Below are 15,448 nucleotides of genomic sequence, written 5' to 3'. Positions count from 1 at the left end.
GTAAAAACTTTTGGACAGCATCAGTAGATGATGTAAATCTATCCAACCCCTGAGCTGCAGCTAAACCACCTGCACCCATCGGCTGTGGTGGAATGAGATTCGGACTCACGATCACGAACACAAAGACTCAGTCGGAGCTCAGATCATCAAAGCAGCGTCACTAAAACATGCACCCTGACATCCCAAGAGCCCCAGACCACTGGGCAAATTGTCCAAGACCACTTGTTCCCACCCCCAACTCAATTTCGGCTCGTAAATTAATAATTCCGCAAGCCAATAATAACCTAGCAGGGAGTACTCAGGCAAAAAAAATAGTGTGCCGGAATTAGACGGTTACTCACAATTGTTGCAGGTTGTCTAGTCCGCTAAAAGCGTCCTCAGGGATTGTGGATATCTGGTTCGACTGTAGCTCTCTGTCATGGGAAGGGAAAGAAAACAGTCAGTCTTGGACTTGTACAGAAAAAAACAACGCTTAATTGCTTACTTGTCACAGTAGCCATTACCAAATACATCCCCTTTCTGTTATTTACACTGCAATTTTGTACTTATAGAGGTAAACGCGTGCGTGAGGCCATGGAACAAATAAAAAGATTGCCCAAGCCCTTAGCCAATTATTGATAATACCTCAACTGTGGGCTCACCAAAAGATTATGAGCAAAGCAACGGCTGCAATATACTGATATTACATTGCTGCGAGCAGTAACGGGGTTAGCTCGAATTGACGAGCGAAATGGAAAGCTTGCTCCACACAATATTCGGGTTTATCACCTAGGGCGCAATAGTTGCGTCTAGAATCTACCCCACAGCAGTTTTATAAGCCAGCCCGTCCTAAATCAGTAACGTTTACAGACGCATATTGGACGCTGACGAAAGTGTTATCAATTTTCGAAAATGTTGCTTTTTAGACAGACTGACCATCCCAACATTTCCTTCCAAACGTGTAAAACTGTGTGAATTATTTGTGGTCTATTCATTCTCATTGTGCAACTGTCAAACAACAGACAGATGAACCTACAGTTGCCCTGAATACCAGAAATATTGCCGTCTAAATGTGTGCCAGCAGAGTTTATTTTCTGACAATGATCTGGCTGTTTCCCCCTGGCCTTTATTTAACGTTTTGACATTTGGTTCAGCGTGGGAAATACGTTTAGGAAAGCCGGCGTGTTGGACTGTTGTAGTCCCTTCACGCAACTTCAGTGTGTATCAAAGAGACCCTTGCGAACAGTAACAATGTAATCACTCCAAATGGCTTTCGCATCTGTCGCGTGCTACCGACTTCTCAACCGCGCTTACCGCGACCTACTTCAAGTCTTGTGTGGCCCAAGGAGCGAGATTTAGAAATAAAGTACGATTCCGCGGTTTTGGGGAGGCAAGGAGGGAAAATGTCGTGGATTTTGAGTCGGGACGGTGGGAGTCGCAGTGGGAGCACGAGTCTGACCTTTCAAGTACAGAACAGCTCTTCAGACTGCTTCTTGAAAGGGGGCACTAGTAAACCGTGCGGCTCGGCACAGAAGGGCCAGGCCGCGCGGTTTTACAAACTCCTAAGCCCCTGCATATTCTGACCAGGGATTTAGATCGAAAAACGCCGGTTGGGGCAAAGATTTCGACTCGCATCGGTTGGTGGGGTAAACAGGTTTGCCGGAGTAATTAATTATTCATAGAACCCTCTCAAGAATGCCCCGAAACCGGGAACGCTTGATCGCTGACTTTTGGTGCTCAGTACACACTTACTATGGGACCTATAACTTCCTAAACACGCCCTAGATGTGCTTAAGGACCTATAATTTTATGAAATCTGTACCTAACTTGTCTAATACGAGTATGTACGGCGTTTCACTACTCATTAAAATGCACAAAACCAGGGGTGACTGGGCACTCAAAACATGACCTCTGGAGGAAACTTACAGAATCTGGACCCAGCTGGGAAGCCGCGTCGGGATGTGGCGAAGTCTCCGATTGCTGCAGTCCACCAGGAATCCCTGACAGGAGCACTCGGTGGGACACTGGCTGTTCTGGGCATCGGCTCCGACCGAGAGAAGGGCCGCGAGTACAACAAAGGCCCAGCGGAGCAAGGACAACAACGCAGCCGCCATGTTGGGCCCCCGCTCGCCCGAGTCTGTCCCGATTCCGGTTCTCCTGCGGCTCACGAGTTCCAATCACCGCCAACAGTCTCTTCTCGGATACATCCTACCTCTACAACTCAGCCGTGGTCCTCAGTCGTCCTCTGATCGCAGTAAATGTGGCGTATTTCGGTCCAGAGCTTGAGAGGTCCGACCGCTGGTTTTCAGTCTGTGGAAATGTGAAGCCAGCCACCCACGTTCCGTATGCATACATACCAAATGTCCATGCAGCGCGCTGATTGGTCCGCGCGCCGACCACGTGACCGCCCTCACAGAAATGCAAACCTGTCCAAGAATTCAGCGCTATTATTTTACCATGCAAATCTTGAACCCTGATTGACAACCTGAGGTGTCCGATTCTATTGAATAGGAGAAAACGAGTTGACCGTTCTTCAGGGATAAAAGCATGAGGTAAAATGAGATAATTAGCTCATAATACTCGCGATCGGAAGATAAGGCTTTGTATGCTGAAGTGATGCGCAAACAGGCACTAGAGAAATGCAAACCGTCTTTCGTCAGCAAAAGGCCGAAAGTCAAAACGTTATACCGGACTTCATATTTGCACTACATTATTGTAATTTTGTTCACAGTTCGTGCGAAGATTCGAGTACCTAGCCCAAGTATGTATTGCGAAACCTGTCACCTACACATTCGAGCCCGGACGCGAACCCATCACAAACAATCGCTTTTTCACACATTTCCAAGGGCGGCTAAATACATCTTGGCAACTTGTGAATTTATGTGAGGACCTGGCGGTGTCTTGCGCCACGGGAACTCGATTGGGCCGCTTTCAAAGGCATGGGCATCCACTGTGTCCGCTGCAATCACACCCGCATACAACTGATGCGTCCAATGCGGCATGTAAAATGTATCGTTTTCGTCAGAAAGATGGATGTTGCATTGAAAACATCATATCCTTCGCTTTCATGCATTCATTCCGCGGGTTCGACTCAAATCACGCTACCGCGGCGGTCGATCCCTATCTCACTATTTTGTTCAGCGCGCTCAAAAGGGAACGCAATGGAAGTGGATCGGGAATCTTCCCTTTGTATCTCGGCTCCTTTCTTCGATTTTGTTGGGTGAAAAATGGTAGGTTTGGGAGATAAGCGGCAGAGGCACTGCATTCTCCGTCTCTTTCTCCACACAGAGATGATAGCAGTGATTTTTAAATGATCGATCGACTCATCAAATAGATGTAGCTAAATGCGCTCTCATCTCCGGGGATGGGGGGAGAGAGGGCACGGCGAAATCCCCATCTACCTTCAGATGTGTATTCACCAAAGACGATGATTTATGTAGGGGGGCGAATATGCAACTCCGCCCGCAGCCCGAGTTCACTTTGAAGCTTCTTTGACCATTTGCGTCCCTGAACTACGCTCTCTCGGACATCATAACCCCTATTTCATACGGCACTGAATTCCAGGATGCGACTCCCCTGGAATTTTTGGTCGGGACGATTTATCAAGCGCGCGCGCGCGTATGCTGCGCCCGGTTCGGCAAGCCAACGTAATACCGCCACGGACTGACTACACCTAGCACGGTACGGTCCGTTCCTGCGAATCATCACCCGAGCTCGCTCAAGCATGTAATTACTTCACATTTACACCTGCATATCCGCCACCGAACTACATTTCCTTCACCTTTTACCGCCGACCCAATCATACGACCAAGAGAACGTTTTCAACGAAAGTGTGGTGATTACACACTGCGCATTTTGGCATGAACACACTTTCACTATTGACACCCATTCCCTGCAGGGTGAGCTCACTAGTTACTGACGTTCGCACCTTTCAGACCTCAAGCGATTAGAGTTCCGGCTGTTTCCGCAATCAATAAAACGCCTGGTTCTATCTAATTCACCGTCGGCCAAGTGCGATGTGTCGGGCAAATATTTCTACTTTACTCCACTCAGGATGCGAGCAGAGAATTCCCTAACCTGGCCTTTTCATCTGAGTTCCGTGCGCAAGTGAATACTGAATACAGCGCCGTCCCGCTTCAGATCTGCGCTAGCCCCTACCCAGCGACTCTCCACACATACATTCACCTATTAAGTTTGAACTATTGGGAATCACAATGATTTCAAACCGTAACATGGATGATGGAAGGTTCATTCTTGGATCAAGAGACCCACAACTGTTCTGCTTTCGCGTCCTTTATTAACCATTAATCTTGTATCTGTCCGTCGAATAAGAGAAGAACAGAAAACACATCGTTTTTACGGGCACGGACGTGTGTCCGGCCGCTCGTAACGGCTGAGTTACGAGTTAAAACGGACATCAGCTAACACAGTTAGTAACGCAGGCGTTTGGGGTATATCAGTACGCCACAGTAGTGTGCTCTGCAGATTTCATGGCCCTCTGAAATTTGAGCGCGTTCCGTTAGAAATCAGCAGGTGTAAAGCGACCACGGTCGGCCATCTTTCCATCGATTCCCGGAACTGGACTGTTACAATTTCCTGGCGCAGTACGTTTTCCGGCTGTCGGACAGGTGTCATGGAAAGGGAGATTATTGATTCATTAATTGAATGAGAAAACTGGAATAGAATAGACGAAGCTTGCACGAAATACCACTAAAAGGACGGCGCATTCATAACAAAAAGTCGAAAAGGTCACGCGTCGTTCAGCATGAATGCGATAAGTTTAGCTAGCTTGTGGGGAATCTTTAACTAACTTGTCACTCACCCAGAGCCCTTCTTACATTCTTTTTTCTTTAAATTACCGCGCACGGACACTTTGTTGTTGTTTAACACATTACGGCTATAAGTTATGCAAGTATGAAGCTCCCTGCGTATCATATGTGAAGCAAGTGCGAAAAAGGACGAAGAGGACGAATGTAATAACCCCTCTCGGAAACTTAGCATGCGCGGTCATGGATTTCTGCAAATCTAAAATGACTGCTGTAAAACTCATTTGATGGGTGGGAATTTAGGACGACCCCACGAACTTCTAACAAATTGCCACATCGCTTAGTAATAAAGGCACGAAAGAGTCACTGGAGCGGTAAAATGAAGAATACACCGCCCGCAGTGCTGAGAGGGGGGGTAGGGAAATGTCACGATGCAGGTGCATATTGCGTGCGGCTGTGCGGCACTGCCTCGGGGTTTTTTCGAGGGAGGGCATTTGTTTCCCAGTAAACAGTAGGACAAAATGTCCTCCCGGACGTCCTATCTACACAGAACACGCACTGGGCGAGGTAATTTATTACTCCGAGATGTCGTCGAACGTTTGTCAAAACAAAGTGAAAATGCAGCATGTCACAGCGGGGGTGCTCCTTCGAGAAATCTGCGCTAGACCCTGTGACCGCCTTATTCAACTAAGAAGAAGTCCCGGATACATTAACACGATTTTCTCCTCATTCTTCATGTGGGTAATGCTATTCAATATCTTCAGACTACAGATATGTAACCTAATTTGTAGGAGGGCGTACAAGCAATGAGTCATCCCTTCAACTTGATAACCACAGCAACAGAAGTTTGGAAGGGTGATCAGTAAGTACGTTTGGGGTGGGTCTGTTGCTGTCAGTGAAGTTACTTTTGCCAAAAATTCACTTTTGTAAACCTGTTTCCAAACAAATCCTCGCTAATCTTCTGTAAAAAAAAGTGTTATATGTTAGTGTCATAACTGTTACTACTCGGGAACTTTTATCTCGTAAGTACATTAATATATATTCTGTCTATCCCACTATCTTCAGTTAAGAAGCGAAAGCGATAAAGAACTGGAATTTATCATTTAGTATTAGAGATGTAATCTTCAACTCGTTTGCTTTAATGTGTGACAAGATAAGACAGTACAGATGAGCAGAGAGACGCATCTCAAGCTACATTGCTAATGATAGGCAACGTATATTTCGGCAAGAGATGATGATAATAGAGCATGTATCCTATCATGATTTTGACAGGATATACTAGATTTGCTGACGGGTCTGATCACAAAGTTATCTGTCAGAACTTTGGACACGGCAATGAGTTTTGACGTGCGATTTTTAGAGCACCCCCAGTGAATAAATCTAGTTAAAACGTCCGGAAGAGCTTTATAGAACAGAACTACAGAAAAAGCTTTATAGAAATTGCTAAACTTTCTTTCCAACACTGAAATTGATATAGGGACTTACCCATGAACTTTCATGCTACAGAAAGAGCTCTTGACGCCTACTTGTATTCTGATAGCTAAGTACAATCCAAGATTTAAAAGTCAGGATAGACGTTCTCCATTTTTCGCAAGCTGGTGACCTGTGTTTAAACCGTTACTACACGATGAACCGGCAGGTTACACAGAGAAACATTCAGCAGTTTTGACGTGGAGCAAAGACTGTGTTGAATGATTTGCCGCCCAAAGAAAAGCACTTATGATTTCTCGATTTAGACCGTGCCCCTAGAATGGCTTTTCGTGAAGGTTCATCAAAGTCAAAGTCTTTTGCAGAATCCATTCCTAACGAAAGCGCCTTTGTGCCCATGAATCGCCATGACTTTAATAGGGCATTGTATCCAATAGGTTTAACATGCAGTTAAAGACTTGCTAGCCGAACAATTTAATGAGATAAACTCCAACTGACGCACTGTAGAGGAATTTTGTGAGGCCAGACCAGTAAAGGTCCCCTTGATATTCAAAGGTCTTGAGCTCAGAACAGGGTCGACTAGGCGCTGAAGTCTGGAAAATGAGATACAACACTTAATGTGCAAATTCTATGTGTGGTTACATCTCTCTTAGATATCAAGCTAACACTTGCACTGATATCTCTTTTAATAATGTAGTTCACGGATAATTTATAAAATGAAGCAGTCTGAATAAGAAACACCATGATTCCTCTTTCAGGCAGCTTCACATTATTTTTGACAATTTTATCTGAACATTCTTTACTTGGAAACTTTGCACATGGAGATTTTTTTCAATATACAAAATAATAAGGAAGTGTATATTATTCATGCATCCATGATCCCATCTTTTGTATGTTGTCAACAAGCACCAAAGCTTCACGATACATTATTGACGTTGTTGTTGTTGTTGTTGTTGTCGCGTGCTGTGCTTTATTGTATCAAAGCATACTAGTTTTGGAGTAGCCGTGTACTCTGCTGCGCCCTATGATGATGTGTTATGCCATCAACTATGCCACGGTCATATTTGTTTGAAAGTCGTCCTGCACTGCAGATAGATTTACAAGAGTATCTCCTTTTGTTCAGTATTGGATTACTCCGTATCATGTTGAGCGGTACGGAGTATTCGTAACTGTAAATAAATCAATATATGAACCCTCCACAAAGCTCCACCCCGCCGCGCGCAGAACTAAGACAAATGCATTCCTCAAAGTTTACTGACTCCTAGTCGCGAGGCCATGCCTCATCCCATTTGCTCCATCGACAAGTGGAACCAATACAATCTCCTTGATTTATGCATAATACGTAAATTATTTTGTCCTACTCAAAAGAATTTGGAACGAGCAATCGATTTGATTTCGTTTTTGGTCCCGTAGGCTACAAATCTCTCTTTTGTTCTGCAGACGTTTGCCTGTGATGTTTTGTGGGTATCTCGTGACCGATGTTACACGATGAAGGGTGGAAATTTATAGGTGCGGACACAGAAAAGATAGGGTTACACGGCAGTACACTTTTATAATCGACGTCTAAATAACTTCTCCTTGAATTCAAATCACATTACCGGTTGATACAAATTCACCTGTAATATTTCCTTGACAAAACGTCGTATAAACATGCAAACAGACACGCACAACTCCTATAACGTTAACTGTTACATTTTTAGCAAACGTCGAGCGTTAAGGATAGAATTTATGTTGTATACATACATAAAATGGGTCACTAAATGAATGAACCTCTGGCTGGGATTTGACGTAAGGTTTCCGTGATAATTGAAAACTCAGCGTTACCGTCGTTATGGTTTCATGTCACAAAAAGGAGAGAAGTAGAACAACGACCCACATCCTGAGGAAACTTTCTGTGTCGGGGTTGCTGAAACCATTCCTAGACACTGCGGAAGTACAATTTTCATCAACACCAAGATACACAATGAAATGAGTGTTCCAAAAGTCATAATATACATGGCTGAAATCCTCTTTTTCTACTAAAAAATTCCTGTGAATGGAATCAATGGATCAAAGGAGAAAATGTAACTACATACAGACACGTAAAAATCCCTTATCTATAGATATGGGATGGTATACTAGACCAGTACATAAGAAAAAGCCTAAACATTCCACCAAAAACTGTAGAAGTATACGGCTTTATCCATACTACATGTCTTTTAAAATCGCCATTACAACGTTTTAATTTCGTATTATCTAAACCAAAATGATTCAGGTGCGTTTGACAATGGAATTCTTTATTGGATGAGACGAAAAAGAAACAATAGCCACGAAAATATAGTAAGGTTTATTACTTACTTTACATTCTGACTTATAGACTAGTCTCTACCAGACTCCGTTGGTTGGTTTAAAGAAAGGCAAAATGGACTGAATAGTATGCCAGAGTAGGAACAAATAGTACTTTATGGCAGGCTAACTCCTCTGGCGTTTTATTCCGTCTACTTGGTCAATTTCTACTTTTCCCAGCAGCCTATGGAGTCTGGTAGGGACTAGGTACAGACAGGTTAATACGGGGCTCTCCTGAACCTTGAGGCTCCACGTGCCCCATGTTTCTGTGTCTACTTTGTCAGCGCCCATCGGATACATCACATGGAGATGTACGACCAATCGAACCTTAATCAGAACCGCGATCTCACCACCATCCCGACACGGGAATTAGAACCTCTCCAAGTTCAATCACACCCGAGCGAAGAAACCGATTTTTCAAGCGTCCCAAAAGTCTCCAGCCTTGATGAAATCGGCATCGGTCCCTCATCATATCGACCATCTCGTTTGGTTGCTTGATTTATGTCGGCGATCGAAGTACGATTTCACAACGGGCAAGGAGTTGGGCCAATTTTCAGCCCAAGGCAGGGAGCCCTAGAAATCGAAAGTTCGTCCAATCGAAAGTCATTATCAATGACACCCCCTAACCAGGAGGGTCCGCCCGGTAGCCCTGGAGTTATTGATGCTCTCATGACTGATAAGATAACCCAAGGTATGGTTTGTGGTATAAACAGCCATTTGTTCTCGACAGGTAGATTCGGCACGAACTGTACCACGTCCTCAAAATCGTTAAAACGGGAACATTCAAATCTGATTGTCCCACATTCACAATAGAGCATACCTTTACCTTGTGGACAAACAGCATTCAAATAAATTGTCTACAAATAATGCTTTATTTCATAAGTTACTCACATTTCTCGAATCAAGTACAACAAATTTCAGGAGACTAGATACTACAGTCACACTTTAATATATCTTTAATTGCAACAACTCCAACAATATCAAAATAGGTAAATATATAAAAGACTGCTTTGATCCTCGAAAACATACCAATACGCATGATTTAGCCCCACACGATTCAGTCGATTGTAATATATCAAAGACTCGTGCTAGCCCTTACTGTTTTAGTAATTAAGATATTTTACTCTACACATACTCTACTTTGTACTATGTTTAAAAGCTGTTGTCATTCATTTGTATAAAGTGTCATGCTGCGCTTTCCACGTATGACGAAAATATATCCATAATAACGTTATATTTCGGCCTGTGTAGAAATCCATTTTCGAGGTAGACATTTATGTTATCAACGTTCAGGCAAAGAAGTTTTGCTACCGTGTTTCAAGGTAAGTCCTTTCACAGGACTGTTACACAAGTTTTAGTTTCCGTTTTATCTCTTAGCAAAGAATGTTATTTCTAGAATGCGCTTCAACGAATTCACTATTTTTGCATGACCATACATTTCAACTTATGACTTCGTGGGATCCTTCGCCATATGTGCGTGCGCGATTCAAGTTGAGGACGGATTGGTGGTTGGTCTATTTCAATGTACCCTCTCTCGTCGTCCATGTGTTCGATTCCTCCAGGTGTTTTCGAAGTGTCAAAACTACAATCACACATCCATGTTAGGTCAAGGTCAGGGTTGAAGGACTAAGGATTTCCTTTTTCAACGGACGCCAAAAGGCGTTACTGTTAATACGTTGTGATTGTTAAATTTTGCAGAAGTTTACAACTTCTCAGTATCAAGTCGTACAGTTTAAGACATCAAACCCTGTTTGTACACTATGCAAAGTCTGGTCACAATTTTACGGGCTTGATTTACCATCAATTTTCGACTTGCAGCTCTCAGTCAAAGATGTGTTTGGAGCGGCTCTAAAAAAAGGCCTCAGTCATTTTTTTCTAAATGACGATATATAGCTATCACTGACAACGTGCCAGACGTATCTGACAGAAATGCCGAGACGAAAGGATAAGTTATAATCGAGATAAGAAAAGGTGAAGTTTATCCGGCATTCTCTCACCTAAGTGTGGCTGAGAAGAATGTAACCTTTAAGGAAATAGCGTGTGAGGCGAGTTAGCCGCAGTTCCTCTTCTGTCACCACCTTTCCACACGTTTTATTCCCGGCCCATCCATCCAGCCACATTCTGGGCCCATCAAGTTGTCCCAGACCTCCCGGGTGCTTGTTTGTACGGAGGCCGGGGCTGGCCGCTTCTCACGACCGGCGCACCCTGCTTGCCACATTGGGCACGTGCATCTTTCACTTTTCCATCTCTGTCCCAGGATCATACATCAATGAGATGTCAAGTCCCGGGCGTGATTCTCTCACTAACATGTGTGGTCAACATGTAGCTGGAGTTTCAATATTTCTTCTCGCATTCCTGCCACGTTCTAAATCAGTAAAGAGAGATGATCACAGGAGAACTTGAAGGATTAAAGCCCGGGCGCGGTTAATGCAGCTAACGATGACGCTGCGAATCATTGAACCCTGTGTAATCCCCGTCCGACTTCCCTGGATCTGATGTTATTGGGAAATTTACGAGATACTAGTAGTTGCAAGCCCCCCACTCCCCGCGTTAGTCTCCAAGCAGACGTGTCATGACAAAAGAGAGGAATTCGGCCAAATGAGTTGCCATGAGATCTCAGTCAGTCTTTTGCAGTCTATCCAGCTATCCGCCGGCTGGTCAGTTCATATTACTAGACTTTTTATTCCAAACTTGACCATAGTCCTCTTTCTGCCAAGCCGCAGTCTGGTAGAGACTACCCCGCGCGAGGAGAGAAACTTCTGGTATTACAATCTTGCGGCTAAAAGCGGCAACAGCGGAACTTCCCCACGGGAAGCTCTGTTGGGAATCGGGGACGGATGACTGAAGCACTGATATCGCTACCATCACTTTCAACAGTCAAGGACAGCTCACTGTTGATACAGATGATAAAACCTGTATTTTGTCTGTCTTTTAGAAAGTAATGTTTGTAATGCTGTCAAGTCTTCTAAAGCAGATGGTGTCTTAGCAAAAACAAGAACTATGAGAACTATGATGTCCGACGGCTTAAACAAAGAAATGTTCGCAAATCTCAGTCAACAACTTGAACTCATGAACATACTAACATCTTTACAAGGTCTAAAAACGCCGGCAAACACTCCATCACATGGAATGTGGTTAAGGGTAACAGAAAGCATCACTAACTGGCATAATGTTCCGGATTATCTGGAAGTCAACCATGGCCGCACAGTAGCGATCAAGCTACTGTTCCGAACAAGACGAAAGTTAAATGCCTTCCCGAAAATCGTTTTCAGACGAAATTGACTTGGAAACCAGAGTTCTTGTCAGAACTTTCAGGACATTTTCTCGATTCTTTAGTTTCCGCGCGGGAATGATATAAACCTCTTCAATACACACTACATATCTCTACGATCAACAGATGTGAAACTGTATTGACTTTTCTTGGTTCCTTTCAGCGAACTGTCACCATCATCCAACTAATTACCTGACAGGCGACGCCGCCGCTTCTCCCTGTACGATAAGGCCAATGTTAGGTTACGGAAATAATGACAGAAAAACTATATTCACTCTGACTGTATCGACTTCACCATCGAGCTCGTCGATGCTAGGCTATTGTCTGAAATGCCACTCGTCTCTTTTTATTGGAACTAGAATCAGTCTCTCTTCAACTGTTTCTAACGTTAATGACACAGTTGCGATAGAATCCAGGCTAGCTGTCTCAAAGATGTTAGACACGTAAAGCTCGGAGATCCTTGGTTTAACCTTCAAGAAAGGCGCACAACCACAAGAGCTTGTCCTACCGAGGATCCTTCACGCCTCGGTGAAAGTTAACACAGTAAAAGATTATGGCCAATTACTATAATGGGCCACCGCCCATAAGTGCGGCAAGTGGTAGCGTTTTATTGACTCCCAAACTGTGCTTCCCTCTTTTTCCACATCCCTGCCCACTGGGAAGCCGTTACTCTTGGAACACGGCCAAGATTTCCGGGGAATGGGATTTCTTCACTTGAAGTCCCCCCAAGGGGGCGGGATTTGGCGGTAATGACAGCAAGCAACAAACTTTCGGAGGGTCAAGATGTAAACGGATCGAAAGTTTAACTCCCAGATTACAACGTATCAGTTACGTTTATTGGGACATACCAGACCCGGCACGTTCTGGGCTCCAGCGCCCGCCGACTGACCGACTTACGGTGTCCGAGAATAGCGCAATGCCTTGATGCCAGCACTAAAACAGTCAGTTGAGGTCTGTCAGATTGCTTTGGACCGAACACATGCAATACGAAATATGAGAATATAGGTGCCAACTTTAAAACGTATCATTGGCCTGAAACGACAAATTCCCCAGACTCCCTACCCGAGTCATATTGAAACTTTGCCGTACAACCCTCATTGGCTAGAGTGTCAATGATACCGTTATGTTCATTGCATTGACGATTCACTATATTTTTATTTAGAAATCCACGGTAATACAAGGCTATACAATATCCCTAACCGCTGGAGGATTCTGAAACCCCACTCCGCCGCACACCCCCAGTAATCACACAGCGCACGTCTAGCTGGTATTGATTTGTCCTAATTAACTTTCACTACAAACATGACATGGTTTGCTGATTGTTATTGTAGAAACATTGGCGAGGGCTTAGCCGCTCTAGCAGGAGGTTACTTACCCTTCCTCCTGAAGAGAGCTAATGTAAATCAAATTCACTGTAAGAGGCTGTAGGGTTGAAGTTTGTGTGTGGGACAAGATACGTGCCCAACCACTTTTCCTACTTTCGCTGATGCCAACAATCACCTTATTTAGCGATCATTGTGGATTACTTGTGGATCCACAAAAAAAAGAGGAATGTTACCAGCGTATAGATCATGCCCACTCGTTACTTTGATCCAATTCTGACCGAGTCTTGTTTTCTGTTTTCCCTCTCTGTAAGAGGCTTTGATTTCACTCCGGGGCAACGGTTCAGCCTGGTAAGTCCATCTCTTCTTCAAACAGAGCAAGGAGATCAAATACTCCAAATAAAGAGGTCCCCTAAAATCAGCTGAAATATTTTCCTTTTCATCTGTTGACTTTTGGACCGAACAACGCATTCGCCATATGGGTAAAGCTAAGAGGGATATCTTTGTGGGAAATATTGATCTAACAAATTTTGGCTAAACGAGACCCTCAGTGCCCTTTCGCCTGTATTTTACGTTACTCTAATCTGGAAAACACGCTAACTTCTGACCGCCCTTTGCCAATGCTGCTTAACCAAATATTTTATTTGGAAAACATCCGCGGTATAGACAAGAGATGTACAAACAAAGAGGGGGATGGAGAAATCACAGCCTCTGTGGGAATCTGCCTCCTCCTGCGTGGAGGAAGAGGACACTTGTCGTAACTTCATGCTTGGGGAGAGCTAACTAGAGTTGAAGGGACGAGGAGGGATCGAGCCACCCCAGGGAGGGGGCGGATGTCAGTACTCGTCCGCATCTGGTGGAGCTTTTATCCCTCACCCCTGCCCCCAGGTCCGCCCGTGCGCCAGGGGTCACACATGTCCAGAACAAATATTGGACTTTCAAACATTCTTCTCATGATGGTTCTATGTATACAGGCATCTTTCCTCCCTAACCCGGCCACCAGGGCTTGGATACCAGCACTGTGCCTAAAAACGGCACCCCGCCCCCCATACCGGGGATAAAAATGGTACCTGCGCGCTGCAGGGGTGCAAATACAGAACCGCGACGTGTTTTACAGTTTGTGGTCATGTCTGCAGCGATCTATCATTGCTACCTCTCCTTTCTCAATAAACAGCTGTCTCAGGAGCCACGAAGGGCCACCAAGAGTTCACACAGATAAATGTTCTTTCATGGAATAAAACAGGTCCTAGTTTCCACATAGCCCAATCGCTATGACATGATAGCATGTATGGTGTCAGCTGAAATTGTAGAGAGCCAAAACAAACTTGGCAGGCTTTCACCATAGCCCCTAAAACGATGATGGCAGATTTGTGAGATATGTAACATGCCAAAGGCACCTTTCATATGGTGTTGAAAGACGTATCAATATCACAGATAAATTGATTAGAGGTGGGGCTTAGTTCGGGTATGGGGTATGTGGAATCTTGGGGTTCAAAATTTGGTATGGTTCAAATATTTGTTATGAAAATACCAACACTGATTGAAAATGCAGTACTGTGTTAAATATTATGGGTTATGAGAAGAGAAAGGTATCTAGATTGTACGATAAACAATCAATGATACAATAAAAGTATTAATGTATTTATAGATTAGTCTGTGTAACACAAACTCTGGCTGTCCAGGGCTGTAACTGCCCCCTCCCTCTAGGGGACCTTTGGCGGGCTGCTATAAGCGAGATTTAATCAGGCTATTTATAAATAATCTTTCCAGTTTCCCTTTATAGCTATGGAAGAACATTGCGTTCGTTACATCATATTGTTATCATACTGGTAACATAAACCAAACGATTCATAGATTCAGACAGACAGGTTGAAGCATTACACAACTGGGGAAAGCTACTTCAAAGCTGATTTCAATCTGCACAGTCCAGAAAGTTCTTTGCCAGCCAAGCTCAATATATTTCTTTTATCTCTTCAGTGCTTTGAAGATGTTCTTGTCTAGACAGTATAGCCTACCTGTGAACACCACAAACTTTAAGTACATGAAAGATTGAAATGCCAATGTAATTCTTTTAAGTCAAAGGTAGCCATTGGAAGAAGACTTTCAAGAAGTGATCTACTGGTGTTTAGTGCCATTTATTCACATACACCCAAAGCCATTAATCAATAAATCTCCTTCCAACTTAAGTTACTACTTTACAGTTATCTTCAAAACCATCTAAGTTTAGGCACACACTTAGAAAAGAGTGGCCCACTTTTCCATGAGAGTACTACTGCATTAGGGGATGGTAGCCTAGTTTCCAGAAAAGTGGAAGCGAATCAATTCCCATCAAGGCGTATACCTGAGTCTCAGAGGGT

The 15,448-nt window shown here is 44.0% G+C and overlaps 1 protein-coding gene across 3 annotated transcripts in view; it reads right to left on the bottom strand.

Annotated features, from left to right (window-relative positions):
- The window catches only part of LOC118415898 (leucine-rich repeats and immunoglobulin-like domains protein 3), a 36,795-nt gene extending 34,467 nt beyond the window's left edge, over positions 1-2,328 (bottom strand). For 2 of the 3 annotated variants that reach the window (XM_035820824.1, XM_035820825.1), the window contains exons 1-2: positions 1,906-2,328; positions 342-413 (exon numbers count right to left, since the gene is read on the bottom strand). In XM_035820824.1, coding sequence (XP_035676717.1) covers positions 342-413; positions 1,906-2,093 — 260 coding nt within the window. In that variant the 5' untranslated portion in view covers positions 2,094-2,328. The remainder of the gene's footprint in view (positions 1-341; positions 414-1,905) is intronic. The other variant, XM_035820823.1, reaches the window with a different exon arrangement.
- Positions 2,329-15,448: the final 13,120 nt, after the last annotated feature.

This window comes from Branchiostoma floridae, chromosome 5, assembly GCF_000003815.2.
Source record: "Branchiostoma floridae strain S238N-H82 chromosome 5, Bfl_VNyyK, whole genome shotgun sequence".
Taxonomy (NCBI): Eukaryota; Metazoa; Chordata; class Leptocardii; order Amphioxiformes; family Branchiostomatidae; genus Branchiostoma; species Branchiostoma floridae.
This window is presented reverse-complemented; position numbering and strand designations above follow the sequence as displayed.